The 12,271-nt window shown below is 44.0% G+C and overlaps 1 protein-coding gene across 4 annotated transcripts in view; it reads right to left on the bottom strand.

Moving 5' to 3' along the window:
- XYLT1 (xylosyltransferase 1) overlaps nt 1-12,271 on the bottom strand; it is a 169,091-nt gene that overhangs the window by 33,379 nt on the left and 123,441 nt on the right. For all 4 annotated transcript variants that reach the window (XM_032125607.1, XM_032125609.1, XM_032125606.1 and 1 more), the window contains one exon: nt 6,750-6,830. In XM_032125607.1, the coding sequence (XP_031981498.1) occupies nt 6,750-6,830 (81 nt within the window). The remainder of the gene's footprint in view (nt 1-6,749; nt 6,831-12,271) is intronic.

The raw sequence follows: 12,271 nt of genomic DNA, 5'->3' as shown, positions 1-12,271 counted from the left end.
ACAGTGGCAAACAGAAACAGTACCTACTTAGTCTGTCAAGATGAGGAAGATTTCTACCCAGTATGATAGGCATCGTGTGGAAAGCACAGAACACACAATTCCTGCTGTTTCAAAAGGCCTTGAAAATAATTCTCAGTACAGACAGAAATGATGGAAGGAATGAGAAGGAGAAAGAATAATTGTAACTTGCTTTTCAATGTGCTTTAACTGTGGCATCCTAAATACAAATGTTACAAGGTCAAAAATGTTACGAGGGCAGAATTCTTATCTTTTGTTAATTCCCTTACTCAGAAGGAAATATTTAAACACATTACTATCTCAACAAACCCCCTAAGCTTTAGGGCCAACGCAGAAACAAACATCAACAACACCAGAAAGAGCTTCTCTCTTGACTGAATTTGCTCTACTGAGACTGGGCTTATTTCCTGATTGGGCTTCAGGAGCAAAAGCCAAAGCCATAAATAAGCAGACAAATTGAAATGCTTTTAGCTGTTTTGCCCACTGTGCTAAATGCTCAGGAGTTACTGCGGAACACAGGGAAATGTTACCTTTAAAATGTGATTAGTGTTTGTCACCTGTATCTCTGCACATCCCACAGCAGAGCTCGAGGGGCAGCTGAGCACGGAGGGTGTGCAGGGGAGGGAGGGCCACAGCTGGCCCCTGGGAGCACAGGGATTTCCGAGCAGAAAGCCCAGGTGACACAGCCACCCAAGAGCTGAGAGATGCAGCTTGTGACGTTTGCTCCTGGAGCTTCTCTGGGTCTGCACAAGCTGCACTGCAAGTCATGGGAACAAGCAGGTCTGCTGGAAGGATTGTTTGACAGTCCATGTTACCACAGCTGTTTCCAATGTATGTTTAAACACTTCTGTGTTCAGCATGCAATTAAACCTGGGGCAGACTACTGCTGCCACACACACCGGGCAGTACAGAGTCCAGATCATCTACAGTGCAGCAAAAACGGTACAGTAATTTGAGTGTCTCTTTCAAGATACAAGTTCACCTTGAAATATTATGTTCAATGTGTCCCTTCTCAACCAATGGCATCTTTATGGAAGTCAAGCAGCCAAGGCACTTAGGGTACTCCACATGAGATGCTGTTGAAAGCTGATGAATACACATATTTTATCTGGTCGTTATTCCATCTCTATATGGACATGATTAGACTTTCCAAGCTTACAAAAGGTACCTCATATGCTATATGATGTTTCTGCTTCTTCCATATGTAACATTCCCAGAGTACCCATTTAATGCTTTAGTCCTAGCACATCTTTGCACTCTATTTAGAAGAAATTTCTCGTGATTCTTTCTTCTTCTCCACCTTTTCCTACACATTAGCTTAGTTTTGAAAAACTTTACTTTCCACCTTCTCTCTTTTAAGGGAGAAGTCTCTTTTTCAGAGAAAGTCTTAGAAAGCCTCAATATTTCTTAGTGTTTTAATGTCGCAGGCCAGGGAGCAAAATGAAAAAAAAACCTCTAAAATTCTTTTAGTTGTAGGAAACTCACAATGTCTATTTTTTGCCATAATGACTCTACTAGGAATTGCCTTGTTTTGTCAACAGTTCCATGCATTTCCTTGTGAGCATAAAGCTTGAGAGAGACTTTCAAAGATTTTCCTGTGGGTTTCTTCCCACCACTCTTCACTTACACAGTATCTTTTAAGCAATACTTAAACAGCTTTTAGAAGGTCAAAAATGAAATGGTTTCCTCTCATCATCAGGAAGGCCACAACTCAGGTGATTCTGTTTATTTTTATACTAAATAAGCAAAACTGCAAATGATAGTATGCAGACATGTAGCATGAACTCACCACAGACAGACTCAATGATATGAAACCTGACATTTTGCTATCTGTTTGTCTCCAATAAATGTCTTCTCTAGAAGGTTTCTTGTCTCATCTCCTTTCTAGTGACTGAGGGCAAGTGTGAGCCCCTTCTATAAAGGTTTTCAAGCTACCACATCAGGCCACTGATCTGTGGGTACACCAGGGCCAACATCATCTGTGCAGCTTAAAATGATGTTCCCTGTCATAACCATTCTATAAAACACCTCAGGAGCTCAGATGACAGGGCACAAAAGTTACTGTTCACATGGCTGCAGATGAAGTGTGCATCTCAATGTTCTCAGACAGCAGTAAGATTCCTGATTATTTTACCAGTATCTCAATTTTCACCTCCTTCCTAATTCATCCTTGCCCCATAAAGTATGGCTACTTCAAACCCTCTCACTGAAAGCACCTTCCTGAACCAGTGGATGATCTTGCTTGTACACTCTAAGAACAAAGAACATCCTACTTAGTCCCACGTCAAGACACATGGCTGGTTTTGTTTCTCTTTGCACTGACAGCTTAGAGCACTGTTTTCTAAAGCCAAGCAGAAATAAAAGCCCTACAAGGAGGCAAATTGTCAAGCTGAAGCAGTAAAGGCTTTATGGCTCCCCTAATGCTTAGCATAAAGCACTAAGAACATTTGGAAGTTAGCTGTAATGTCTGAATTTTTGAAGTGCAGTCTCTTTGCACAGAAGATGCATGTTGCTATTTCAGTCGCTACACTTCTCATGCAACTGTTGGGCTGAACTGCTTCCAAGCAAAAAATAGATCTTAGTCCATGTGCTCCAGAACACTCAAGTGTTCTAAAAATCTTAGCAAAAGAAGTATGAGGCTGAGGGTAATTTGTGCCAAAGGAACCACCAGATGTGTTACATGAGCAGCAGTGCAAGTGCTGCGAGGACGTGCAGTTAAACTACTCCAACACCAGCGATAATGAATCCTTTTTTTTCCCTAGTATTTGGGCACTTACTGGGCAATTCATCAGTGCAATACACAACAGCATTTACTGTGTGATCCATTTTCCTAACTGACCACCAAACCCCCCTCAACCCCGTGTACAGCACATCAACAAACAGCATGTGCCACTGAAGAAAAAAGGCACCTCTGAAATGGGGGTGGGTGCAACAGATGTGTGCCAGCAGTGGAGATTTTGGGAACATGCTCCAGTTCTTTGGAATTAAGGTTTCTCTAGCCTCTGAGAACTGGAATGGGATTGTGATGCTCCTTGGTACAGTTCACCAACACCTCTAAAATTATCTGTAACCCAGAAGCCAGAAAGGGCACAAGACAACTGCAAAGAATAGCATTAATGAGGAGAAAAAACCAGCAGAAGAAAAGAATATGGATACATACCAAACTTTTAAGGGCCTTTTCTTTAGCTGTTTGTATTTTGCCTATGAGCTCAAGATTCCTCTAAGATCTAACAGCATCCAGCCTTCACAGCATTTTTACACTGCTCCCAAATGACTGCTGGGGAAAGGTTTCTATGCAAAGTCCCCCTTCTCCTGCCTGTCATTGAAGATGTCACATTTGACTGTCTTTCTATTTTATAATACATCAGCCAGGTGCTGCTCCTGCCAAAAAAGAAAAAATCTTCTGCGTATTCCAAATTGCAACAGCTTATACAACCACCAGGTTATTCACTTGCTTTTAATAGTCTAAGACACTGAAAAGAGGAGGAAATGTGTTGCCCACTAAGCACTATGTAATAACCCCAGCCACTGTGTACAATTTCATTTCATACATCCACCTCTGTCAGGAAATAATGCTTCTCCAGCTGAGTGAAGGAGCCATTTTCATGTCCATTCTCTCTGCCGAAGCCACTAAAGGAAAATCAGAGCGATGCACTTTTTCATTACTTTGGCATAACTAAAACAGAACTTAACTCTGTAAAAGGAAGCCTGGTTTCTCTCCTTATTTGGCAGTAAAACATGCACTGATACTGTGATGGCTGGAATACAAAGTACAATGTAATTGAGCTGTACAAGCATTTCAGCTTTAAGATAGCACTTCTAAACTTTCTCTGTTGTGTGATCCAAAGACTATGATGACTTAAAATTAAGAGTTTTCAGTTGTTTACAAGGCAGACTTAGACAGTTGAAAAGCTTATTGACTAGGAACCATTATTCATCCATAAATTAAAATTGAAATTATTAGCAAGGTTTATACACTGCTTTCAATTTGGTTTAGATGCTGTGCTCCTGTATCACTAGTTCATGTTTTGAGAAAAAGACCTTGGACCAGCTCAATCATTACTGTACACGGGGCAGCAGCCAGTATAGTCCAGTGTCCTCTCCCTTACCATGGCTTCAATTAGTTGTTTTAGACTAAAAATTCTGTTCCAGTGTGTTTTGAGATAGGATATCCTAAGGGAGTTTTCTTCTGCTGCCCAAAAACATGGACACTGGCCTGTGTTCTAAAAGCTGTCCTTTTTTTTCTTAACTTTTTGCTGCCAATCCTCGAGGCTGTTGCTTCTCTTCCAGACCTTACTAAGCTCTTGGCCATACCATTCTCTTCATGGGTATTTCTTTCCCCCTGGGCTGTGACAGGACAAAGCAAAGAGCAAAATCTAAAAACTGGAAAAATTAATAGAAAAAAATAGTCATCCCTTACTCTTAAAATGAGCAAGTCACTGAGTTGAGCTGTGGAAATTCCCCAGGCAAAGGTCACAAGAGGCTGGGACAATACTGTAAAGCAGCACCACATCCTCCTGCTCCCTGGGGACACTGGCTGTAGGACATGGACACGGGCTGACAGCCCAGGTGGGCCTTTGCTCTTGTCTCACCTGCCTGAGCTTGCAGAAGGTATTTCAGCCCAGAGGACTTCACCATTCCAACCACAGGGATAAACCTGACTGGTATGAGCACAGCTCACACACCTGGGCACACAGTGAAAGTCAGGTGGGAGCTGTGTGTCAGATGGGGAGAGCAGAGGGTGCACTGACCAGTTTAGACAAGACTGACTCACTCCAACACTAAACATGAAATATCAGGCTAGAAATCTTCACTTAAAATATTTCTCTCTCAACAGGTAGATGCGGAGCTGGAAATTCACCCACAGTACAAACAGGGGATAACTACTTTTTGATCAGCTTTTGGAAACAATGGAATGAATTTTTACCAAACACCAGCATTATTCAGAGGCGTTTGCAGCTGCTGGCTTGAGTGTGTCTGCAGCTGCCTGGGCTGTGCAGGAGGAGGGCAGTCACTCTATCTCCCTGGTAGAACATTTGGGGACGTGCCAAGGGGTAATGTGAAAGGATCCATTCATCCAGTGGTCAGCAGTGGGAGCACTTATGGGACGTGGGGATTAGGCAACCATGGCAGACAGGGATGGCAAATCTGCACTTGTATCCCAAAGCATGTTCCCTGATGCACAGGGAATTTATGGTAGAAATCCAGGAAAAAAAATAAAACACAGTGACATCTTGTAGTAAGCTAAAAGGTATTTAGTTGTTCATACAAAGAGAACCATTGAATTACTAAAGGAGTTTGTTATTCCTGTGATGGAAGGACAAGTGGCACATTAGCTCATTTCATTATTAAATTAGTATCAGCTTAGTGTGTTTTAGTGATCTAAATTGTTCTGATCCAGCTGAACTTGGCATATTTGAACCAGCCTGATGTTGGTGTGTCATCATTCATTAGTTATTTTCCTTAGCCAGCTCAGGGAATTTGAGAAGAGTCAGGTGCACCAGAGGAGCAAGGAGGCATAAGAGACCGGCTGCTTCTCCCTGGTTCTTCCTCTCCTCTTTCACTAACTCTGCTGTGGATCACTATTGCCAGCTAGAGCTCAGCCTGCCAATCACTCTGACACTCTGCATTTCCCAAACCAGGGACTCTCCTGTGAAAACTGTTGACTTGGCTTTAAATATTACTCCTCACGAGATTATTTTTTACTACCTGCTATAGAATTTCTGCATGCACAAGATGAATGCTTGTGAGGACTTAATTTAAACAGGAACACGACAGAATTGATAAATCTAGTGACAAGAGTAAGAACGGCCAAGAAGAGAGAGAGCCCTGTGAGTTATCCTGTCCACCTGCTGTGCTGAGCACACGACTCAGGGTGTCCCATTCTCTGGGTACACTTGACATTTTACAGAATAAAGGGAAGACCCGGTGACCCAAGCAGAATAAAACAGTATTTTTAGATGCAAAGCCACTGGGACTCAGCATATGGAGTTGCTGGAAGTGCAGTAGGACTGATGTTACAGTACAAAACTAGCGAAAAAGAGGAACAGCAGAACTATGAATAAATAGGAAAACAGGACCACGGCAGTCAGATGGGAAAGTCCTTTCATGTGCAGAGGTTGTTGAAATCTTTGGAAGATGGTGTTTGGTCACTGCTGCTCCCTCAAACCACAGTGGCAAGTTTAAGTATTACTGATGACTGGTGGGAAACACAGCACATTCTCTTCTCCCTGAGACCCGTGCAGGGTGAATGAGGAAGGATTTGATTCAAGGACCTCCAAACTTTAGTAGATTGTGATAAGCTCCAGCCACTATCGTCACTCTTACTGGCATTGCAGGCTGCTACAGGCTCCCACAGCCGGGGCTCTGCCCATGCCAGGCTTTGCTGCAGACCTCAGCTAACACAGGTCTTGCTCACCAGAGTGCCTGGGGCCACCTGGGCAGTGCTGGAGTGGGGGGCAGTTGCCACTTGCTCACAAAACATTGATCTGCGCCAAGTCCCCATGAGCAAGCAACATCAGTCTGCTTAGTGCCTCTCTCCCCACAAAAGCATCTTTGGGAAGAAGTCATTCTGGAAAAAAAAAAAACCATCCTGAGGAAAGGGTTTCCTCCTCCTTCCCTTCTCTTTCCTGGACTAGGGATTTCTTCAGTCAGGTAGTGCTGGAAAACCATCACCATACAACAATTCTCAGTGCTTTGGTTAAAATAGGGTGAGGAAAGGGCCAACTCACCTTGCATTGTCCCTCCCATGTGATTTCAAGAAGTTCATATCACGGTATCTGGACAGGAATGCCACGAGCTGATCGTTTGTCCTGCAAGAGAAAGAACAAAAGATGCACAAATCACACTGTGAAAACCACTGTGTCTAGAGCAATTGACATACTTATTGTTCTCATTTGGGGACCATTCTCAGATTCTGAAGGAGGTGGTTCCAAAAAACCTCCCATCCTGCTGCTGGACTTCAATGACTCCCTCTGCTCAGGAAAGCATACTTGGAAGGAAGCACAGCTTTTTTTTTAATGCACCTTAACAAATTTCTTATCAACCCTTGGCAGGTATTTTAAGCACTATAACAGAGTATGTATGAAGTAATACAGCTCAACACCTGTTAAGTATGAAAATCCAGCTGCAAGATGACTGCACTGATAGTCCCATTTTACACGCTTTGCCAGACATTTCCTAGGGAATTTGGTTCAGTATCTATTGGCATTTTATTTGTTTTCATTGTGTAATAGAGAAGAGGCCAAGGTTGGAATGCATAAAGCAAGAGAATTCTGATGTCAAAAAGGCAATATAATTAATAGGAACAAAGGAATTTAGAAGGTTAATTCCAATTAGTATGACAGGCAATCTGACACCAGCATTTTCAGCATTTCAGCTGACATGTCCAAGAATGTATTTACGCTTGACAGCTTTTGTGGTCTGTTATTTCTTTAACAATGGAGCAAAAATGTCCTCTATTTATCTAGGTCAGCATATTTAGGAAAACGGAATAAATCACATTAAAAAGATCCTAATCTCCTGAATAGCATTCAAACCCACAACCTTATGGATACAACGCCCATTTAAGCAATGGTCTGTAATGAAGTTGATGGCACAAAAACTCAAGATAAAAGAGCTGTCAATAGTACTGTATTTTGAAAACATTCCATTATTATAAGCCACAGAAAACCAAGTTAAACCTGAATGTGTTTAACTGTACAAAATGTGTTTAACTTCTGGGGTCAGGCTGCAACCTGGAAATGTTATCAGCCAAGTAAACCATTTTCATAAACTCACTGATTTTATCCAGACCAAATGAATTATCTGTCAATCAACCATCCTGACAGACCAGGCCCTGAGACCCTCTTCCTTTACTCCCTCATGTGAGCTGCAATACCTCCCAGGGTCAGACTCTGCATCTCAATTTGGCAAACTCAGAAACTGCTTTCTGTATAGTAAGCTGTGCAGATTTTCACATTTGCTGCTCCAGTGACTCTCCATCTTACTGGGATGAATAGGCATTTAGTGAATTTACTTAGCAATGCTTCCACATGAAATGGTTTCAATGGCTGACGTCTTCAAGTGAGTTTCTAGGCAAAAGCTGGCATGCAAAGATGATCTTTAGAAATATAATCAAGTTTGGAAGTGCTTGAGCTTTAATTTCCTTACAGGATAGAAAGCAAATCAACCAAAGTAACAATCCACACCACTCAATAAAACATCACCATTTCTAGATTGCTCACCAACCTGTATTTTGCTATTCAGCAGTACTCTACCAAGTGTATTGGGTATTGGGGCTGCCACACAAACTTCTCATTGCTTCTCAGATTTTAGATAATTCTTATAAATGTCCAAATAATGCTTAGTTCTCAAAGTAATCAATAATTGACATTTTCCCTCTTCTTGAAAACATTGCTGTTATCTTGGTCCTACTTTGACTATTTTTAATTGTTTGTTTTAAAGAACTCATACAGAGTTTTACTCCTTCTCAATTAATGTGCTTCTTTTCATGTGTTGACAACATGGAACTAAAACATCATAGTTCCATTTGGTAAAACTTTCTGGTTAATTGACATTTAGATTTATGCAGTCAACCAATTCCATGCTCAGCATGGCAGCACACTGAATTTCTATTAAGCTTTCATTCAAAGTGCTCCTTCTGGCCCCAACATCATGAGGATGCTGCACATCACCTCTGACTTATTCCACCAGAAGATATTAAGAAGAAAATCAAAGGTATTGAACATGCCGTATGTTAATGCATTTGTTAAAATCCTCCTCAACTTTCAGAAAACTTTGCCTTCAGGGGTGGATTTCCTAAATGCCTCTGGCACAGATTCCTGCCACACTTCACACAGAGCAGCAGTGGAGTCTCTGCCACGGCAGTGCCTCTGGCACCAGCTATTTCCAATGCCTCTGGCACTCCTTTGGACAAAGACTGGAGACATGGGCCCATTTTTTCTCTAAGTAAGGCAATAGAAAGCTGAAATTTTCAGCTGAAGACATCACTGGGAGCAAGAGCAACTCACACTGCCAAATTAAATTCTGCCGTAGCTCCACAAATTTCAGGGATAATTCACTGAGCATAAATTTGGCACAAAATCTTTTACTAACTATCATGGTGAAACAGAAAAGTAACAAGTGCAACAGAGCCTTCCTAAGAAGGAAATCAAGTCATGGGGAGAGGGAGGGTGGTTCATGCTACTGATTAAAAATACACTGATATTACATATCACATTCCTACCAGTTTCCCCAGCGTGTAACTCAGCACGAATACAGATGGAGGAAAAAGCCCTTCTGCAGTTGGTGCCTGAGGCTGGGCCTGATGGATGCATCCACACAGCTCCCACTTCTATTTCCTTTTGCTATTAAACTCACTTGGAGGGCAAGGCACCAGGGAGAAGGATTAGTCAGCTGGTTACCTGTATCATTAGCAGGGAGGGAGGGTGGTGTGAGTGTAGAGAGGCTGGGAGAAAATGGGCATTTTCAGGTGTGCAGCACAGGGAGAAATGCAGAACTGATCCTCCAGTGAACTCTGAGTGTGGAGAAAGCCTGTGCACGCGGGAGGGCTGCCACGGGAAGGCGACAAGTGAAGAAGAGTGATGGGAAACAAAGCACATTGGAGTTCACTGCTGCAGATCTGGTGTTCAGCAAGGGCAGCTCTGCCAGCTGGGACGGGGGTGCCCCTCTCCCCCAGACCTTTGCCGAGGTCACCTCGGTCAGGTCCTGCAGCTCCCCTCCTGCAGCAAGGGTGGGCAGGGGCGGTGGGGGCAGAGCACTGTGCCCACCTGCTGAGATGCCACCCAGCAAAACTCAGCCAAGCCCCCGTAGGGCTGGGCTCAAGGATGGCAGCACTCGGCTGGGCAGGCAGTGGGGCTCCAGAGGCTGCAGAAGTGACTCAACCCACGGCACTGCTCAACTGGGGACGTGGCTGAGCCCCTGGGCTGGGGCTCTGCTTGGGGTTAGGGTCAAGATTAGAGTTACAGGTCTAAGGAAGAGAAAAAGGGGAGTCCTACATGCAGAAGGAAATTCAGAAGGTATTGCCAAAGCAAAGCAAAGTCTGCTACCAGTGTTTCCTCATGAGCAGCCCCTGGCCTGGGACTGAGGAGTCCCAGGGTGTGAGCAGGCAAACCAGGCACTCAGTAAGCACACACACATGCTGAGCATGGCAGTAACTTCAGAATATGGCCTGTACACTGGGGACTGAAATGAAAAACTGAAAGAGAAACACTGACTTTGTGTTTGCACTGTCTGAGCACGCTGGAGGGCTGTGCAGAAAGCAGCACAAGAACCCCTGCACACAACCACGGCCAGACACTGCCCAGAACAAAGGGCAGTGCTGCTCTTGCTGGTTTTAAGCAAACCCTCCAACCCTGGTGACTAATCCAAGCAAAGAGCAGAGATGCCCTCAGTCTGCAGCTGTGAAAATAGATTAGGAAAGTCTTTGGAGAATATGAGAAAAGGAAAACAAGAGATTGTTACTTCTGGAAGATAGTGATGGCTAATAAAAATGTTCTTGATTCAGCAAGGTACTTTAACTCATGGGCAATTTCAAGGATGTATGGAATAGCAGACATTTCAATGGGATTATTAGAATGTCAAAACCTATACAGTTGAGTAACAATTTGGCTAAGTTGGATCAAAAGTTCAGAAGCTTTTGGCAGCACACAGGTATGGAAACAAGATGGTTTGATTCTGGGTAAGAATCAGATGAAGGAAAGAGAACTGCTCTGAGTTTATTAATTATTTATCTTGATTAACTTAGGGCTATCTAATGACAAGCCTGCTGGCTGCTGCACAGGAGGAGTGAGTGCAAAGAGGGGATCAGCCCTGCCTGTGGTGAGCAGCAGTGGCAGCAGTTCTGCTTGCTGGGGAGTGCTGGAGAGGCAGGCAAGGATCACAAGAGCAGCTGAATAGGCACAAAAAGAAACACAGAGGCAAAAGGGTTTGGGAGAATAGGGCAAGGAGGCCAATGTGGTTTGAAGCAGCAATGAAAGCTCTGAAGCAAGGATGATGAAGGCAAACATACAGCCAGAAGAGAAAAGTTAAAACTCTTACAAGTTCTCCCAGTGCCCAAAGCTTTGGTATTTCCACCCATACCCGCCTGACTCATCCCCACAGTTTCCTTTCCCAGGACTCCTGTGACTGTGTGAAGGCCCAGCCCCACAGAACCCAGACCTACAGCAACCCCAGCAGCTCTTTGCCAAGAAACTGTTTCTACAAGGTCGCTTATAGAGAAGGGAAAGACTTCAGAAAAGAGAACCAGAATTATGGGGCAAAACTCATCTATTCAGAGTGAAGCATGATATTAATGGTTAATGTGGCTAAACATGGTTAAACATGCAGATGTGCACACAAGAGCCCGGAAGTGGAAGAACTGAGAGCCTTAAATTCTGCTATCTTCTTTTCAATAAATTCTTATAATGATGCTTAAGCTCACTGATTTCAGTAAGTTATTAATTTCATAGTCATTAACCCAGAATATCAGGACATGCCATCACTACCAAGCCCCCGTGGCAGGAGAGTTCCTTCCCTGGTTATCCCCAGCCCGGGGCTATCCCTCTCCCTCCACGTAAGGAGTGCCTGGGCTCAGACTGGCTCCCCAGGTTCTGCATCACTGCGGGGCACAGAGGAGCTGGGGAGGAAGGAGAGCAGCCCAGGAGCCAGGGAAGGGCTGTTGCCAGGTCCTGCACACACCTGCACAGCACCCAGTGCACTCTGGAAGCTGCACTCCCGTGTCTGCTGGGACACAGCAGCACTCGTGGCATCTTCCCACCCCAGAAAGGGACCCTGACCTGCTCTGGCCCTTCCACCAGGCCAGCTGGCACACATGTGGGCACAGCACGTAGCCTTACAAAAGGATGCAACAGATGAATTCAACAGAAAAAAGCAAAACGCTACAAAACCTCCTTCTGGAACACTACCAGCAAGATGATCAACCACGCAAATGCAGCGTGAGGAGAATACAGGAAAAAACTTTGCAAGGTTCAGCTTTCAGACCTTGGATAGGCAGCCTGACCCTCTCACTGATGCTCTCAAGTCCTCCTGCCTCTCCAAAGGCAATTTACTGCAAGGGGAGGCTCAGAGGAGCCTGACCCAGGCTGTAGTAAGAAGAAAACCCCAAACAAGTCTGCCATCTAAAAATGCAAAGAAAGGGGAAGGCTGTATTTAGCCTTTGCTATCCATCACAGAACAGAGATTAGCACGGCAGGCCTCTCTCAGCAAAGCTGATTCCTGTAACAACAGTTGTTCATAAAATGTACCATAAAAA

The sequence above is a fragment of the Corvus moneduloides genome, chromosome 16, assembly GCF_009650955.1.
Source record: "Corvus moneduloides isolate bCorMon1 chromosome 16, bCorMon1.pri, whole genome shotgun sequence".
NCBI lineage: Eukaryota > Metazoa > Chordata > Aves > Passeriformes > Corvidae > Corvus > Corvus moneduloides.
Note: the sequence above shows the minus strand (reverse complement) of the source record. Positions and strands in the feature narration are given on the sequence as shown.